The sequence below is a fragment of the Schistocerca gregaria genome, chromosome 7, assembly GCF_023897955.1.
Source record: "Schistocerca gregaria isolate iqSchGreg1 chromosome 7, iqSchGreg1.2, whole genome shotgun sequence".
In the NCBI taxonomy this organism is placed as follows: Eukaryota; Metazoa; Arthropoda; class Insecta; order Orthoptera; family Acrididae; genus Schistocerca; species Schistocerca gregaria.
The window spans coordinates 47,938,851-47,957,430 of record NC_064926.1 but is presented as its reverse complement, the minus strand read 5'-3'; the positions used below and the strand labels follow the sequence as shown (position 1 = coordinate 47,957,430).

Genomic DNA, 18,580 nt, shown 5'->3' with positions numbered 1-18,580 from the left:
GCTGAACATTGCACTATTTTTTTCTTTTTTTTTACTGCGCCATCTTTTTTTCATTTTTATTTTTTGCTTTTTATTTTACAAGGGGTCGAATATTAGACGCCCGGCCACAATGCCTCCCCCATTCCTGTCACTGAGTACCTCCACTATTCCCATGTGAGCCCATATGTGCCTTAAACCTTAGAACAAAACTGAAGTAGTAATTAGGGTAAAATAAATAATAGTTTGCTACTTCCAATGGCGTGCGAGTGCGTGCCAAACAGGTGCCGGCATGGAGGGCAGAGGTCAAAAATTTAGAGGCCTGGCCACGATGCTGCACTCACACCTGCCACCAACTCACATTTTTTGTAATATATCTTTTTCTTTTTTTGGCTTTGAGAACAGTGATAATTTGGAACAAAAAAATTTATTGAACTCAACATCTAGCCTATAAGATTGGGAAGAGGATGCAAAAGATCGAAATCAACTGTCTCGCATTTGCAAATAATTTTGCTATACTTTCCGAAAATGTGGCATTTGCTGCAACACATATAAATCTCCTGGAAGAGATAAGAGAAGAACTGCCTTGTGGCTTTCTGTAGAAAAAAAAGTTGCAGAAAAAGTGGGGGTGCTCCAACATTCCTGCTAACAGATATTGGCCAAATAGAGAAGGCAGAAATAATTCAAATATCTTGAGGGGGATAATTCAAGAAAATGCTTTGGAAAAATCAGTTTTAGACGAACGGTTGCATAAAATGGGGAGAGCATTTGTTATCACCAAAGACCTCTACAGTAAAAAGTGACTATCCAAAAATACAAAACTAAGCCATTACAACAGGGTAGTGAAGTCAGAATGCCTTTATGCAAGCGAATGCATGGTATTTAACTATAAGTTAGATAACTTAAAAATATTGGAAATGCGAATTACAAGGAAAATATTAGGACCACAAAACATAGAAACACAGCAGAGGGTTGGATATTACGAAGTAATGATGAAATATATCAAAATACAAAAATATATCAAACATAATGAGAAAAAGAAGTCATATATTTTGGACATTTATTTCGAATGCAAGACAGTGGATTAACTAATAAGATTTTCAAATATTTGTGGTGTAAGAAGTCCACAACATGCTGGGTCAATGAAGTGAAAAAGGTTTTAGAAAGAAACAAAACAAAAACACACGTTATAACTAACAGAGAGGCCTTTCGGGAAAGAGGTATTGAAAATGGAAGGATTCTAAGACTGGGTAGATAAAAAGAGTCGTTCAAAATGGTCTGATGACAGAAAGAAGAAACATAGTGGACAGATGAAAGCATACTGGAAGAAAAGAAAAGAATGAAGAACTGAAATTGGGAAGTGGTCTTTGGATGACATGGCTTAAAATCGCGAAACAGAACTACCGCCCTGTAAAAGGAATAAGGGCAGACACTAGGATATGAACAGTCTATCAGCCTCAAGTGATTTGTGATAAGAAATGAACACCAAAACCAAGTTAATTGGACGACGACCCAAAGTCTACTTCTCCAGCAGTACATATATGTCCGCAGTTCGTGGTCTACCGGCACGGTAGCTCACCGTGTTCCGTCAGAGGGTTAGCTGCCCTCTGTAATAAACAAAACTGAGTTAATTGATCAACAACGAACTTAAATGGATGTCTTACGACGTCCGCCCCGAGCAGATGCAACGAACAAAAGCGAACTAAATGAGATTTGAAAAAAAAAAGTGGTTAGCGTTGCTCCCTTTGGATCACGGGGCCCGGGTTCGATTCCCGACCGGGATGGGAATTTTCTCTGCCCGTTGACGGGGTGTTTTTGTTCATCTCATTATTTCATAATCACAATCATCATAATTCGTGACAGTGAATAGACTGGACTGTGGATCAATTGGGAGTGTGATAAAATTGGGACTTTGTACGGGCGCTGATGACCATTCAGCTGAGCGCCCCACAAACCAAACATCAGTACAGAAGAGTTGCTAATCGAAGTCTTCCTCAGACTTCCTGCTATCGATTGTTTCAGCTTCTCTCTTGCGCAGTGCGCACTGTTGCTAGTCACGTTTGCCGTGCTTCCTTAATTGATAACATTGACCAATAATCGAAAAACAGGTACTGCAGAAGAGTCTTTCAATTATCTGATTTACCCGCTGATAATCAGTGATAGATGAGTTTGTTTGTCACTGAGTACTGTAATGAGGTACTTGAGAGCCTATGTATGTATATATATATATATAAACACACACAAAAACTCCAATTGCTGCATGACTATCGACCTTGCAATATGCTGCAGCTAACACTGTTGGCAGCACTGTTCGCTGCTGCTGCGGCGCAGTCAACAGTAAACCAGTTCCCGGAAGGCTTCCTGCTGGGCACCGCCACTGCGTCTTACCAGATCGAAGGGGCTTGGAATGAGGATGGTGAGTGCGAATTAACATCTACGTTACCATATTGTGTATCATTAGGTGTTCTAACTAAATTTCTCAACATTCCTCTTCATTTGAGAACACTTCACTATACGTGTGATCGCTTTCTATTCTCAGTTCATCTACAACTAACGCTCACATTGAAGTGATCTTACTTAACAGTGTCTCCGAATCCACACGTCTCTTCCTTTTAATATTACCTGAACTCCCGTCCGAATGTTGGGTTCAGTAAGAATTTATAGCTGCTGAAATTAATGTTGATTTAATGAAAACGTATAGCAGACTTCCTTCATTAGCAGTGCTCACACCTTCTTAAACTTACCCTGCAGTATAGTAGAAAAGACATTTCGACATGAAAATATTTGCTTTAGAATTGCGTTGCCTAATGCTTAACCACTAATTTATTGGAACTACTTTCAGAAACATGTAATATTATCCAGCAGAAAACATTTTCACTGATCAGATTCATTCAGTAAACAATTTCTTGAAACTTCCAGGCAGATTAAAACTGTATGCCGGACCGAGACTCGAACTCGGGAGCTTTGCCTTTCGCGGGCAAGTGCTCTACCGACTTTTAATCTCATTTTGTTCGCTTTTGCTCGTTGCTTCTGCTCGGGACGGACGTCGTAGAACATCCGTTGAAGGTCGTTGTTGATCGATTAATTCAGTTTTTGTATTACAGAGGGCAGCTATCCCTCTGACCGAACACGCTGAGCTACCGTGCCAGCGACCGTCTGAGCTACCCAAGCACGACTCACGCGCCTTCCTCGCAGCTGTAATTCTGCCAGTACCTCGCCTCCTACCTTCCAAACTTCACGGAAGCTCTCCTACAAACCCTGCAGAACTAGCACTTCTGGAAGAAAGGATTTGCGGAGACATGGCTTAGCAACAGCCTTGGGATTATTTCTAGAATGAAATTTTGACTCTACAGCGGAGTGTGCGCTGATATGAAACTTCCTGGCAGATTAAAACTGTGTTCTGCAAGGTTCGCAGGAGAGCTTTTGTCAAGTTTGGAAGGTAGGAGGCGAGGTACTGGCAGAAGTAAGGCTGTGAGGACGGGGCGTGAGTCGTGCTTGGGTAGCTCAGACGGTAGAGCACTTGAAAATTTCATTCTACACTCCTGGAAATGGAAAAAAGAACACATTGACACCGGTGTGTCAGACCCACCATACTTGCTCCGGACACTGCGAGAGGGCTGTACAAGCAATGATCACACGCACGGCACAGCGGACACACCAGGAACCGCGGTGTTGGCCGTCGAATGGCGCTAGCTGCGCAGCATTTGTGCACCGCCGCCGTCAGTGTCAGCCAGTTTGCCGTGGCATACGGAGCTCCATCGCAGTCTTTAACAATGGTAGCATGCCGCGACAGCGTGGACGTGAACCGTATGTGCAGATGACGGACTTTGAGCGAGGGCGTATAGTGGGCATGCGGGAGGCCGGGTGGACGTACCGCCGAATTGCTCAACACGTGGGGCGTGAGGTCTCCACAGTACATCGATGTTGTCGCCAGTGGTCGGCGGAAGGTGCATGTGCCCGTCGACCTGGGACCGGACCGCAGCGACGCACGGATGCACACCAAGACCGTAGGATCGTACGCAGTGCCGTAGGGGACCGCACCGCCACTTCCCAGCAAATTAGGGACACTGTTGCTCCTGGGGTATCGGCGAGGACCATTCGCTACCGTCTCCATGAAACTGGGCTACGGTCCCGCACACCGTTAGACCGTCTTCCGCTCACGCACCAACATCGTGCAGCCCGCCTCCAGTGGTGTCGCGACAGGCGTGAATGGAGGGACGAATGGAGACGTGTCGTCTTCAGCGATGAGAGTCGCTTCTGCCTTGGTGCCAATGATGGCCGTATGCGTGTTTGGTGCCGTGCAGGTGAGCGCCACAATCAGGACTGCATACGACCGAGGCACACAGGGCCAACCAACACCCGGCATCATGGTGTGGGGAGCGATCTCCTACACTGACTGTACACCTCTGGTGATCGTCGAGGGGACACTAAATAGTGCACGCTACATCCAAACCGTCATCGAACCCATCGTTCTACCATTTCTAGACTGGCAAGGGAACTTGCTGTTCCAACAGGACAATGTACGTCCGCATGTATCCCGTGCCACCCAACGTGCTCTAGAAGGTGTAAGTCAACTACTCTGGCCAGCAAGATCTCCGGATCTGTCCCCCATTGAGCATGTTTGGGACTGGATGAAGCGACGTCTCACGCGGTCTGCACGTCCAGCACGAACGCTGGTCCAACTGAGGCGCCAGGTGGAAATGGCATGGCAAGCCGTTCCACAGGACTACATCCAGCATCTCTACGATCGTCTCCATGGGAGAATAGCAGCCTGCATTGCTGCGAAAGGTGGATATACACTGTACTAGTGCCGACATTGCGCATGCTCTGTTGCCTGTGTCTATGTGCCTGTGGTTCTGTCAATGTGATCATGTGATGTATCTGACCCCAGGAATGTGTCAATAAAGTTTCCCCTTCCAGGGACAATGAATTCACGGTGTTCTTATTTCAATTTCCAGGAGTGTAGAAACAGTTTCGTATTCAGAACACTTAGACCACTGCCCGCACCATTTTGTAGTATATTTGCGACTTTTCTCTCTAAATTATAAAGTATATATTTGGCAATGTTGAAATAAGAAAGTGACATAAATTTTGATATCATGGAAAAACTTTCGTATGGGCAATGTGGCACTTTATGTGGGAAGAAAGATAAAGAAAATGGCTGCACTATGTGAATTTGAAAATTTACAACAATTTTGGTGCTTAAACTGCACAGATAATTGGCAATAAAAAGAGTTTACAGTGAGTATGAGTAGCTTTTCAGAAAGGTTTACACATTTGCTTCTGACAAGTGCACTTCATTTTAATAGACCATATTCTGTCTCTGAGACACAGAAGAATCCTAGGGCCCCACATCCAGCAAGGCAAGTACAGTGCAATGATAAAAACTGTTATGTTGTTTATTTTTAGTGCCTCATTTTGCGAAGCGAAACATTGGGCTTGTAAGAGACTGGGGAATGTACGAATGTAACCGAGACACTATAACTATAACAATAATAATAATAATTTTGTATGGGTGGATGGGCTACTACAAGTCTTTGAATTAGACGCCATTGTTGCGTCCTGCGTGTCCATAAGCTGCGCCAGTTATCAAACCGGAGAAAGGAATGCGAACGACGTGTTGCCTCTGGCTGTTGCTCGCATCGCTGAGCTACTTTAAAATGGTTTCCATGCGCAGTCTTTACTGCTGGAGCACTCAGCCCGAGACTACAACTTGGTAACGAGGTACAGTCAGTGGGCAACACAAGAGTTGCTGCTATGAGAAGGACTGGGGAAGCCATGTACGTATCAGTCGTGATTATGCGAATTCCACTGCTAACAACGCCCCTGGGCTGAGAGCGGTCGTTTCAGGAGCGAATACGGGGAGTGGGGTATTCTGACGTGCAAGTCTGACCTGAGTGTGTAGAACACTACAGTATCGCAGATTCGGCTCACTTTCATAGCAGGGCGATTAAACGACGTAGCCACATTCAAAATAATGATAGATCCGGTTGTTCACAATAAGCCATAATCGCAGTGAAAGGCTGTCTCTCACACGCCGGATTTTTGTGACTCCTCGCACTTTCCATTTTAAGCACACAACAGACCCTCTGCCTCAACTTCTGCTTTTGATTGGCATAATTTTGCATTGTTTTATATCAAGCTATTTCTATCAAGCTATTTATATCTCAGGCTTTTGTTTCCCACTTTCTGTATCTGCCATTTCTCGGTCCCTCTCACACAGCTGACTTGTTTAGAAAGATTCCAGTGGCCTTAGGCAGCTACTTTAACATGTTCTTTCTTGCTGTGACGTGTAGTGCAGTGTCTTCTCTCTTACGTCATAAAAAACCCTCTTCTTGCAATGACACACCGCTGTGTACGCAGGCAAGGGCGAGAACATCTGGGACCACATGCTGCACGAACACCCGGAGTACGGCACGAATGGCGACAACGGCGACGTGGCCTGCGACTCCTACCACAAGTACCAGGAGGACGTGCAGATGCTGAAGGCGCTCAACGTGAGTACTCGCTGGCGTTACGCAGGCGTGGCACTCGGTGAATGTACCGAGTTACGATGTGACTCACTCGTAGCAGAGAGTCTCCAGTCTCACATTAATGAAGTACACCCCCCGCTTAGAAAAACTGCAACATGAGGGCGAGGCATGCAACAAATGTAATGTTCACATGAAGTGTGCTGAGGGGTGGCCACAATAAAACGCCCGGGAAAAGTTTCACGAGCCTTAGGATAAGAAAAGCAGTTTATATTATTTAACGCCAGATGCGTTTCTATTAAGATGGGTTATCTGCCTCAAGGTGCATGAAGTATTATCCCGGCCAGTTTCACTTTGTCCAAACTGTACATTTTTGGATATGCAAATGGTTAGAATTTAAAAGCAACCGCACAGAACAGTTAAAAGTAACACCATCCTCACTCTGTATATAAAGAAGAAATACACTTTAAGTCCCTCATTTGAAACTTATTTGCTTGTGAGTAAATAATGTTGTGTCTCGTCGCGATTGGTGCCCCAGAGGACAGACACATATACTCATGCTCATACATTTAGGATAATGCTGATACGTGGTGAAACAATGCTCTGGTGGGCGGTTTGCTGGTTTAAATCACCTCGGGGTATGACCATGCGGTGCATTTGACCTGCGGGCGTCGCACGGTGGCGCTGGCAGCAGTCCACATACACAGAGGTGTGTTGATGGACGTCAGAGTACGGTGCAGCGAGTAAATGTGCAGACGTTTCCAGACCTGCTAATGGTGACTGTGTGTTGAAAATGGCTCAAAGAAAACATATTGATGACGTTATGAGGGGTAGAATACTAGGGTGACTGGAGGATGGTCAAACACAGCAGGTCATAGCACGGGCCCTCCGTGTGACACAAATTGTGATCTCAAGATTATGGGAACGGTTCCAGCAGACAGAAAACGTGTCCAGGCGTTACAGTACGGGACGTACACAGTGTACAAAACCACAAGAAGACCGATATCTCACCATCAGTGGCCGCAGATGGCCACGGGGTACTGCAAGTAGCCTTGCTCGGGACCTTACCTCAGCCACACAATCTCCAGACGACTGAACAGACATGGTTCATTTGCCCGGAGACCTGCAAGGTGCATTCCACTGACCCTGGTCACAGGAGAGCACGTAAAGCTTGGTGTCGAGAGCAGAGCACATGCTCACTGGAACAGTGGTCACAGGTTATGTTGACGGACGAAGGCAGGTATAGTCTGAACAGTGATTCTCGCTGGGTTTTCATCTGGCGTGAACCAGGAACCAGATACCAACTCCTTAAGGTCCTTGAAAGGGACCTGTATGGAGGTCGTGGTTTGATGGTGTGGGGTGGGATTATGATTCGTGCACGTACACTCATGCATGTCTTTGACAGAGGAACTGTAACGGGTCAGGTGTATCGGGACGTCATTTTGCACCAGTATGTCCGCCTTTTCACGGATGCAGTGGGAAGTGGGTCCCACCTTCCTCATGATGGATGCTAACATACGGCCCCACCGAGCTGCCATCGTGGTGGAGTACCTTGAAACAGAAGATACCAGGCGAATGGAGTGGTCTGCCTGTTCTCCAGACCTAAACCCCATCGAGCATGCCTGTGACGCTCTCGGTCAACGTATCGCTGCACTTCTTCAATCCCCTAGCACACTTCAGAAGCTGACAGGTACTGGTGCAAGAATGGGAGGCTATAACCCAGCATATGCCAACCCGTTGTGCGACCTGTGTACTTGTGCATGGTGATCATACCCCATACTGATGCCAGGGTACATGCGCAGGAAACAGTGGCGTTTTGTAGCACATGTGTTTTGGGGCGGCTTTCTCAATTTATCACCAATACCGTGGACTTACAGAACTGTGTCATGTATGTTCCCTATGTGCTTATGCTATTAGCGCCAGTTTTGTGTAGTGGCACTTTGTTAAGCACCACATTCTGCAATTATTCTTAATTTATGACCATGAGTGTAGTTTGCTAGGGCTTGCTGGATCGTACAGCCACCTTGATTCAGGGAACGGCATCGTTTCCGGCAAGATAGTATCCACAAGGGCAGTGCGACGACGTCAGGAATACTGTGGAGTGTCAGTACAGCGGTCATCGTTGTAGCTTCACTTGCCTGCACCAGAGAGAAGTGGGCCAACACTGGTGCGAGCAACGACAAGAGTGGGCACATGAGGAACAATACGTCGTGTTTCCAGACGAATCTCAGCGCTGTGTGGAAACTTCACGATGGACGGATTCCTGTGTGGTGTCTCTGATGAAAATGAACGTTTCCAGACTGCATCTTTATAGTCTTGTCAACCCAGCACCTGATGTGACGGTATGAGGTATTGGTACGCTTCCGGTTCATAGAGGCGTTAGTACAGATAGTAGCCTTTACCTTCTGATTTGTTAAGGGCCTTAGTTTTGGACAATTTCCGAGGACTGTGTGACATATTTCACATAGATAATAAAAGATTGCATGTTTCTCAAACTATCGTGACACTTCCTGCTAAAGCAACACCCCTCCAGACAGCTTCGTAAGCCTTGGTCAGATACGACAGTTAGCGGCTAGTTAGCTTCGCTTCCAGTGCTGGAATATTGCTGAGGCAAGACCTCAGCTAGCCACAGTGGCGAGAATAATTACCTCATTCTGTGGTCTGATGTGCCATGGTCCCTACACACGGCAGGTGGGAACTGGCCATAACAAATTTCGGCAAACCTACCACCAGCCCAGACCTAGCAGTATGTTGTCCTCGACTGCTGCCAACACCAAGGTGTACTCCGCACCAGTGACAGATCATGCAGCCTAGCCTACACCTACCCACTATGTCTGCTACCTGCTGGCCTAGGGGCTGCTGTTGGACGTGGTGCTGTGGTGCCTGAAGTAGTACCAGCCAGCCGAGGCCATCTCCTGGGTGACGCCAGCCGACCTCAGTGTGTCTCCATGGGTCTTGGGTTTGGGCCCGTTGCAGCACACACGTGATTGCCCACAGAAGTGGCTGGCTGCTCTATATGTATGCCTGTGACTTGCCAGGTGCCTGACGTCAGTCATGACCCAGCATCGTGTCTTGTCACTGTTCTTCGCTGAGGTACCGCACAGACACGACGTCCTCGCCTGCAGCATCCTGAGCATTGTGTTTTGCTGAGATTACCATGGCCACCTGGGCTTCAACGCATGAGTTAGATTTGCCACCAGCAGCCGTTGTGCGAGAGTCACAGTGCATAAAGACTTTAATTGCTAATTGAGTTCTTCCAAGAAACTGGTAGTACGCACCTTATATCTTGCATGGCATCTACAGTCGATCATCCAGATATATAACAGTCTCCACAACTCTGACACTTTTAGACTGCTGTCAGAAATAGCCCATTACAGCCATCGACGTGTGTGTAAGCATTCTACATCATCGTTTTAGTGGGATGAATGAGGGCAAACTGATTTTATTTGCTCCAGTGATTGACTATAGGGAAGCAATTACATTGGAGAGTTACGTTAAAAGAGTGAGTCGTGAAAATTAACTAAGCACTGATTTGAATAGGTAGAAAATACTAGAGGAAGATATACTGGTTTGTGCCTAGTTAGGTGTGGAAGTGCAATTTCCTGGAGCATAGTTCCCCATTCACTCAATTTTCAGCAGTGTCCTGTTTCAAATACAAAACCCCTCTGCAGTTTGCTGAAGAATGCAGAGAGTGTGCATGATTAGTATTCACATGTAGGGATTAAGCAACAGCAGCAGGCAAAATTGTGACGTGATATGAGTAATATGTTTTTCCTGTATTTATCCTTCTATTTTGTCCTGTTGTTGTATACACATGCTTTGAAATGAGTAAATGCAGGGAACAAGGGGTCACCACTACAGAGCGGTTCAGTCTGAGCAAGTACCTCGGATGAGGGCAGATAATGTAGACTAGCACAAGAAGTTAGAGTGATTACGAGAGACCAGAGCCTTGTACAACTTGTCAGTATCCCTCCTAGAAACTAGTGCAGCTACCACGTCTTTTTGAGTAAAGCAGGAGAGGCTGTGTTGACACTTGCGAATAACCTTTGGACAACTCTGGAGCTGAATTTATGATCAGAGGCACACTTGTTACATATGGCTAAATTATGTTAAGTAGGAGATGCGAAAACGTATGTGATGTATCATGAAGAATTAAGGAATGCTCATATATTCGACAGCCTTGGAGAGGCTTACGGCATCGTCGTACGAGGAAGAATAGTTGTAGATGTAGAAGGTAGATAGTGAGCAGGTGGTGTCCATAAAATTAGATAATCTGAAGACATGGACTTGTCACAGATTTCATGGTCGCCAATTAGGAAATTCTTGAGGAAGATATTACCGATAAGATGAATTCGGACGCAAATTATAAAAAAGTCACCAGTATAATTATGGAAGAAAATAAAACATTCAAAAGGAATGGAAAAATTATCAGTTGAGGAATTTTGTTGGAGTTTGAAGACATGTTTAACCTTTCTTTGGCTTCGCCAGTGCCACCAGTAAGACAACGAAGAATCCAAACTGGGGACTGGTCAGTGTGTCTCGTGACACCTCTACCTCATAACCCACAGAACAGTATTATCGAGGAAAGTTGTAATCTTTGGCGAGCACAGGGAAAAAAGGTATTGACAGAACCAAAGCTTAGCATTTCAGATGTGACTGCAGATATCTTATGAGTCTTCTGATTAAGGACACATGTTGTTGTTGTTGTTGTTGTGGTCTTCAGTCCTGAGACTGGTTTGATGCACCTCTCCATGCTATACAGTAAAGCTGCATGCCCTTGGGAAAAATTACGGCCGTAGTTTCCCCTTGCTTTCAGCCGTTCACAGTACCAGCACAGCAAGGCCGTTTTGGTTATTGTTACAAGGCCAGGTCAGTCAATCATCCAGACTGTTGCCCTTGCAACTACTGAAATGGCTGCTGCCCCTCTTCAGGAACCACACGTTTGTCTGGCCTCTCAACAGATACCCCTCCGTTGTGGTTGCACCTACGATACGGCTACCTGTATCGCTGAGGCACGCAAGCCTCCCCACCAACGGCAAGGTCCATGGTTCATGGGGGGAGGACACATATCCAGTACCAAATATAAAAGAAACCTATGGCAATTTGGGGCAGCGTACATACTTTCCCACCGTGAATCTGGGGAGTTGGAAGCAGCTCTGGAGGACTGACCAAAACCGGAATTTATATATCGCTGACGACACTACTAGTATCACTGTCTGCTGTTTGGGTTGAAGAATGCACCAATTACATTTCAACAATTGTTATATGAAGTTTTGTAGGGATTAAAACAAAGGCAGTGTGAGGTGTATTTGGAAGACATAATTGTCTTTGCAAAGGATAGCCTGTGCTATGACTAAAAGAAATGTTCCAGATGTTGCATGCAGCACACTTACCACTAAAGAAGTCTCACTTCAGATTACAAAAAATACAGTATATGGGCCATATGATTAGTTGTGATAGAGTTTGGATTGATTCTACATTATTGAATGCTAAATAAGGTTTCCATACACTTCACACAGGTAAACATTTACACTCATGTTTACATTTTGCGAGTTAGTCAACAAAGCTTATCCCAAAACTTGCAGAAATTTCTCACATACTTATTGAAAGAAGTGCACAATAAAATTCCAATGAAATCAGAGTATGAAGACATGTTCAAAGGACTGAAAGAATTGTTACCACTAGACAGGTGTTAATCATTCCAAACTTAGGAAAAAAGTCCATATTGATTTGTGATGCAAATAATTATGTGCTTTGCTGTGTATTAACTCACGAAGTAATTGGAGTGGGGCAACCGATATTCTATGCCTCACATTAGCTAAGTAAAGAGGAATTATTCTACTATGAAGAAAGAAACTGTTAAAACCCCATTTATGGTGTAACATATTTCCACTGATATCTGTATGGTAGAAAATTTATTCTAATAATGGATCATGTCTCTATTAATCGCTGCTGTGGTTGATTGATCTATGAGGCAGAAATCGCAATGGGCACTGAAGCTTAGCGAATTCGAGATAGTCCATCGACCTTAGAAGAGTCACATGAATGCAGATGGTCTCTGCTGGATGGTTTATTTTTTACAGAGAGTGGGTCATACCATTGTGGAGTGTCAGTCAGAGGAAATAGCTGATGAAGACTGTAAACTCTCTACAATGCAGTGACAGTTCCACAATGTAGTATGCGAAAAGATACATGTTATGGCTCCGGAAATGATGCATGGGGAGGTGTCAAGCCATGTACATGATCATATGTTATCAAGGCATGACGGTCAGAGAACCATGGAATGGCATGTGGCCAAACAGTTCTGATATTGTATGTGTTAAAAGGATGTGGCACAGTATCTGAAGAGCTGTGTACACATTGAGCTGACTATTCCACTTCAGAGATTAACGGAGGCTAAAATGATTGGTATGGATATCTTGAGTCTGTTTGCTTACATACTGGCAGGGACTTGCAATAGTGTGACTATAGTAGAACATTTTTTTATGTAATGTGCAAATGTCACCTATTCCAACTCAGTAATCTTATACAGTAGTTCATGGTAAACAGTTCCTTGTTGGGGATCGGTGTTCAGAAACGTTAATAATGGACCAGGGCACCAATTTTATATCAGAATTGATGAAACACAGTTACTGTACATTCATAAGTTAAGGACAACGACCACTTTGATGAATAGTGGTGTGAGCAAGGTACAAGTCTGGTTAGACATATTAGACACTTGTTTGGACATGGCAAGTCTGTTGTATTTCTTTGCCAATAGTGTTCGGGATACTTGCATAAAGCAGCTAACCTACAGCAAGTGATACACCATGGACAGTTAACTTCTACCCTGCTAACACTGACTCAATTTCAGGATGGTCTGCAACAGGCATGTGAGGAGCTGCCAACTGCACTGTAATTGGTTATACCTCTCGAAGAAAAAATTCTGATGAAACATAGCCATCTCACAACATGGGCGTCAACACTGACTGCAAAAACCTCCAAGTGTTAATATATGTAACACTAGGAGATACCAGTGCCAGATGTGAGTTTCTTGGAAGCCTATAAAGTGGAGTAATTTTAGAAAATTTGTAAAAGTCAGAGTGAAGAAATTTTGGGATTACACAAGATGAGAACAAAGATACATTAATGTCAAGAGACGAATTGGAGTGATGTCAGAGAGATGAAATTACTGTGCGACCATCAACACTAGTCCAAACTGTCAGTTCTAGGAGGGACTGGTGCGGAGTGATCCTCATGATACACAACCTTATTTTCAGAAGGTTGGACTTGACTTGGTGTACTCTATATGTGGTACAGCTATGTTATGAACAGCAACAGTTATGAACAAGAGCAGTCAAAAGACGCAGAATGTGTAGAGCTGTGAGGCAATGAGTTACTACCAAATGGTATGCAATGTGGTATCTCAGTACCAACTTCTCGGCTTCTGGCAACAATAACAGTGATTATAGCTTCAAACTTAACATTTGCGCTACTGCCTAACAGTCCTTTTGGAAGTACTACTCTTAGGATCTTGACCTTTTTGTCTGCTACCTTGAGTCAAACCTTACTCAGCTCTTGGCGTGGGCTCTTAGCACAGAAATAATATTCCAACATAACAGCACCACAGGAGATACCAAAACAAGTCATAGAGATAGGATCCTTGTGTTTAGGCGCCGTCGTAATCCTTGTCCTTGCTTACACAATCTTTGTTTGTGTACAGTGCCTCCAAACTCACAGTTCATTGTAAACCAACGGAGTGACTCACCCCTAGTGTTTAAGTAGACGTGAGTGTAATGTCTCTGTAGAATATTAGCTATAATGGACTAAGAAGAAAGACATTTGGTAGTAAAGTGTGAATAAGTGTACAGAAAAATGTAACAGTTCACTGTAGTTTCTAACACACCACAGATTTACCAGCAAGCTGGGATTTGATGGACCAAATCTTCTAAAGGGGGAAGGAGTGTTATGCCAACACTCCTGTGGCAGAGTTCACAACTCGTAATCAGATGGGCCAGCTAGTTATGCAAGTAATTTTTCTGCCAGGGTTGGAAAATTGCTGAGGTGGCATGGTACAAGATTTCAGTCTGCCACAGAGGCAAATTCCATTATATCAGGCCACACCTGATGTCACATTGCCTCAGTCCCTCTGTAGCAGAAGTGGGATGAAGTCAGATGAAAACTGGGCAAAGGTACGATAAACACTCGCAGCCCAGACAAAGCAGTATGTTGCCTTCGACTGTTACTAGCCCTGAGACGTAGTCTGTGCAAGCAGAGGAGTCACCGAGCTTCACCCACGTCTAGGTAATAGCTCCACTAGTCGCTGGCCTACACGCCACTGCGAAATCTGATGCTGTCGGTGTTTCAATTAGTGCCATACATATCGGGCTGCCTCGTGGGTGATTCCAAGGGGTCCCTGGGCGTCTGTAGGCTGTCTTTGGTTGTGGCCCAGAGCGCCAAGTGCCTAACTGTCAAAAGAAAGAGCTGGCTGTTTTCTACCTGTGCGTGTGGCTAACCTGTCACCTGATGTCATTCATGACTCAACAGGGAGTGTTGCCACTTCTCTTCGCTGTGGCAGAGCATGCAACCTCCTTGGAATCATTGCATACCACAAGTCGTACGCGCTGGCTTGCCACCTGAAGATCAGTGTGTGATTTCGAGCGACCACCAGAAAAAGACCCTGTGACAACTCTGATACTATTAACTCCACACAAAGATTATTCAGATGTTTCATGTGCCAGCACATTCCTGAGATCTTTCACCTACCGAAGTCATCTGATCGTGGGATGTTGAGAGACTAGCAGACCAGCACTCACAAATCTGTGAAATGAAGTTAGCGTAAGGCTGAGACAGAATGAAATGACATGATCCAAGATTATGTCAACTGTATGCCCTAACCAGGCTAGAATCAATGTTGCTGCCTGTAGTGTCAGCTCAGTGGGCAAATTTTCTCATCTGTATTCATCCAAATCATCTACAAATTTAATAATGTATCATTCCTGCTTTGCTGTATATTCACAATACGTAAAATTTCGTGTTCTGCTGTCCTTCCTGGTGTTGCAACTTTAAGGATCAGTAGTGTACTTACTACTTCTCTTAATTTTACTGCAGAATTTTGAAAAATGATTCTCTCTAATTTTGTCTAATAAAATAGCTCCTTTCGGTGATATTTCGATAATTTCAGCACTCGAATTAGAACTACACCCATTCATTGCAAACCTCTATATCATACTCTAACTCACAATGACGTGTATGTATTACTCTCAACACAGTATTTACCTTTACTTTCCACATATTACGGTTTATTGTACATTGCAGAACAACTCTTGAATGACACATACGGTGTAGTTAATAGACCGTTCCCGTACTCTTTCAGTTTAGTATTCAGGAATAGTGGTGCTGGCTTCACGATGTAGCTTACATTATTCTACTAATTTTCTAACAGGCGGACGTGTACCGCTTCTCCATCTCCTGGTCGCGAATCCTGCCCACTGGAGACCTTGACGTCATCAACCAGCCAGGCATCGACTACTACAACAACCTCATCGACGAGCTGCTAGCAAACGGAATCCAGCCCATGGTAAGAGGGACACACATAGGTATAGGACTGAGCAAACAAAACGTTGCTGGTGTGTAAACAAGAACTCATAAACGGGGCAAAGTGTATATGCTCACGTGAACTTGCACTGAAAATGAAAGAAGTCTACTCTAGTTTCATGCTCAACTATACTCAGAATTTCTTACGTGGTTGGTCTCGGAAAGTCTTGCAAACCAAGTCATAAATACGTTAACATATATTACGGCAGGGGTAAAATACAGGGAGCGAAAGGCTATTTACAATTTGCACAGAAAGCAGATGGCAGTTATAAGAGTCGAGGGACATGAAACGGAAGCAGTGGTTGGGAAGGGAGTGAGACAGGGTTGTAGCCTCTCCCAAATGCCATTCAGTCTGTATATTTAGCAAGCAGTAAAGGAAACAAAAGAAAAACTCGGAGTAGGTATTAAAATCCATGGAGAAGAAAGAAAAATTTTGAGGTTCGCCGATGACATTGTAATTCTGTCAGAGACAGCAAAGGACTTGGAAGAGCAGATGAATGGAATGGACAGTGTCTTGGGAGGAGTATATAAGATGAACATAAACAAAAGCAAAACGAGGATAATGGAATGTAGTAGAATTACGTCGGGTGATGCTGAGGGAATTAGATTAGGAAATGAGACAAAATAGTAAAGGAGTTTTGCTATTTGGGGAGCAAAATAACATGATGGTCGAAGTAGAAGGATATAACATGTAGACTGGCCATGGCAAGGAAAGCGTTTCTGAAGAAGAGAAATTTGTTAACATCGAGTATAGATTTAAGTGTCAGGAAGTCTTTTCTGAAAGTGTTTGTATGGAGTATGGCCACGTATGGAAGTGAAACATGGACGATAAATAGTTCGGACAAGAAGAGAATGGAAGCTTTAGAAATGTGGTGCTACAGAAGAATGCTGAAGATTAGATGGGTAGATCGCATAACTAATGAGAAAGTATTGAATAGGATTGGGGAGAAGAGGAGTTTGTGGCACAAGTTGACTAGAAGAAGAGATCGGTTGGTAGGACATGTTCTGAGGCATCAAGGGATCACCAATTTAGTATTGGAGGGCAGTGTGGAGGGTAAAAATCGTAGAGGGAGACCAAGAGATGAATACACTGAACAGATAAGGAAGGATGTAGGTCATAGTAGGTACTGGGAGATGAAGAAGCTTGCACAGGATAGAGTAGCACGGAGAGCTGCATCAAACCAGTCTCAGGACTGAAGACCACAACAACAACAACAACATATATTACAAGTCTTATTTGCTAGTTGTTTGTGGGATGTCAGTGTATCTACAAGTGATGATTGCGTTCCACAAAATCTTGTCCTAAGACTAATACACGATCTTCATCGTGCAGTAAGCCTTGGTTACTTTAACAATAGTTCGACAGTACAATTCAATTATGACTGGAGAAACGCAATCAAAATATGATATGCTATGAGACTGAAAATATAAATTTAATGATGAAGCATATGCTGCGCAGGTGACGATGTATCACTGGGACCTACCGCAAGCGCTGCAATACATCGGCGGATGGCCAAACCCGCTCCTTGCCGATTACTTCGTGGAGTACGCTCGGGTGCTGTTTGACAACTTTGGCGACAGAGTGAGTACCGATGCCTCCACTATTTATCACATGGGTTTCTTCCTGTTGAGACACATGCCTGATAGCCGTGGTTCTTCAGGTGAAGTGGTGGATCACGTTCAACGAGCCGGCAGTCTTCACCAGTGGCTACGCCTCTTCTGGCGGTCAGGCGCCCTCGCAGAACGCGCCAGGCATCGGCGACTACCTGGCCTCCCACACTGTGATCAGGGCCCATGGACTCGTCTACCGCCTGTACGACGAACAGTACAGGGCCACGCAAAATGGTATGCTTTTATACATCGCCACGCTTTGCCTGGTACACTGAATAAAGGTTAGATGTACATTTCGTTTCAATATATCCACACTGAAGGGGTCCTCCAGGAAGCGGAACACGTCAGAAAACAATATTACGCAAAAAATATTTTCGAAGAAAAACCATGTTAATATATCTAATAAGATCTCAAGTTAAATACTTCTCATGGATGTGCAATAGCGCAAAAGTCGTAAACGTGTTTTACTTATAAGGTAATATCAAATTTATTATAACCCTTATAAATTTTCAATACACTGAGCTGCACATGCAATTCTTAGGCCACTGTAGCTATGTATCATTAAGTAATAGAACCCAGTACGTTGTCCTCGATGGTGAGTGTCCATCGGAGGTGAGGGTATCATCTGGAGTGCCTCAGGGAAGTGTGGTACGTCCGCTGTTGTTTTCTATCTGCATAAATGATCTTTTGGATAGGGTGGATAGCAATGTGCAGCTGTTTGCTGATGATGCTGTGGTGTACAGGAAGGTGTCGTCGTTGATTGACTGTAGGAGGATACAAGATGACTTGGACAGGATTTCTGATTGGTGTAAAGAATCGTAGCTAAATATAGATAAATGTAAATTAATGCAGATGAATAGGAAAAAGAATCCCGTAATGTTTGAATACTCCATTAGTAGTGTAGCGCTTGACACAGTCACGTCGATTAAATATTTGGGCGTAACATT

At 44.3% G+C, this 18,580-nt stretch overlaps 1 protein-coding gene across 1 annotated transcript in view; it reads left to right on the top strand.

Moving 5' to 3' along the window:
- The first annotated feature begins 2,218 nt into the window (after positions 1 to 2,218).
- The window catches only part of LOC126281890 (myrosinase 1-like), a 50,128-nt gene continuing 33,766 nt past the window's right edge, over positions 2,219 to 18,580 (top strand). Inside the window, exons 1-5 of the mRNA XM_049981205.1 lie at positions 2,219 to 2,392; positions 6,340 to 6,473; positions 15,871 to 16,005; positions 17,482 to 17,604; positions 17,684 to 17,867. Coding sequence (XP_049837162.1) covers positions 2,257 to 2,392; positions 6,340 to 6,473; positions 15,871 to 16,005; positions 17,482 to 17,604; positions 17,684 to 17,867 — 712 coding nt within the window. The 5' untranslated portion in view covers positions 2,219 to 2,256. The remainder of the gene's footprint in view (positions 2,393 to 6,339; positions 6,474 to 15,870; positions 16,006 to 17,481; positions 17,605 to 17,683; positions 17,868 to 18,580) is intronic.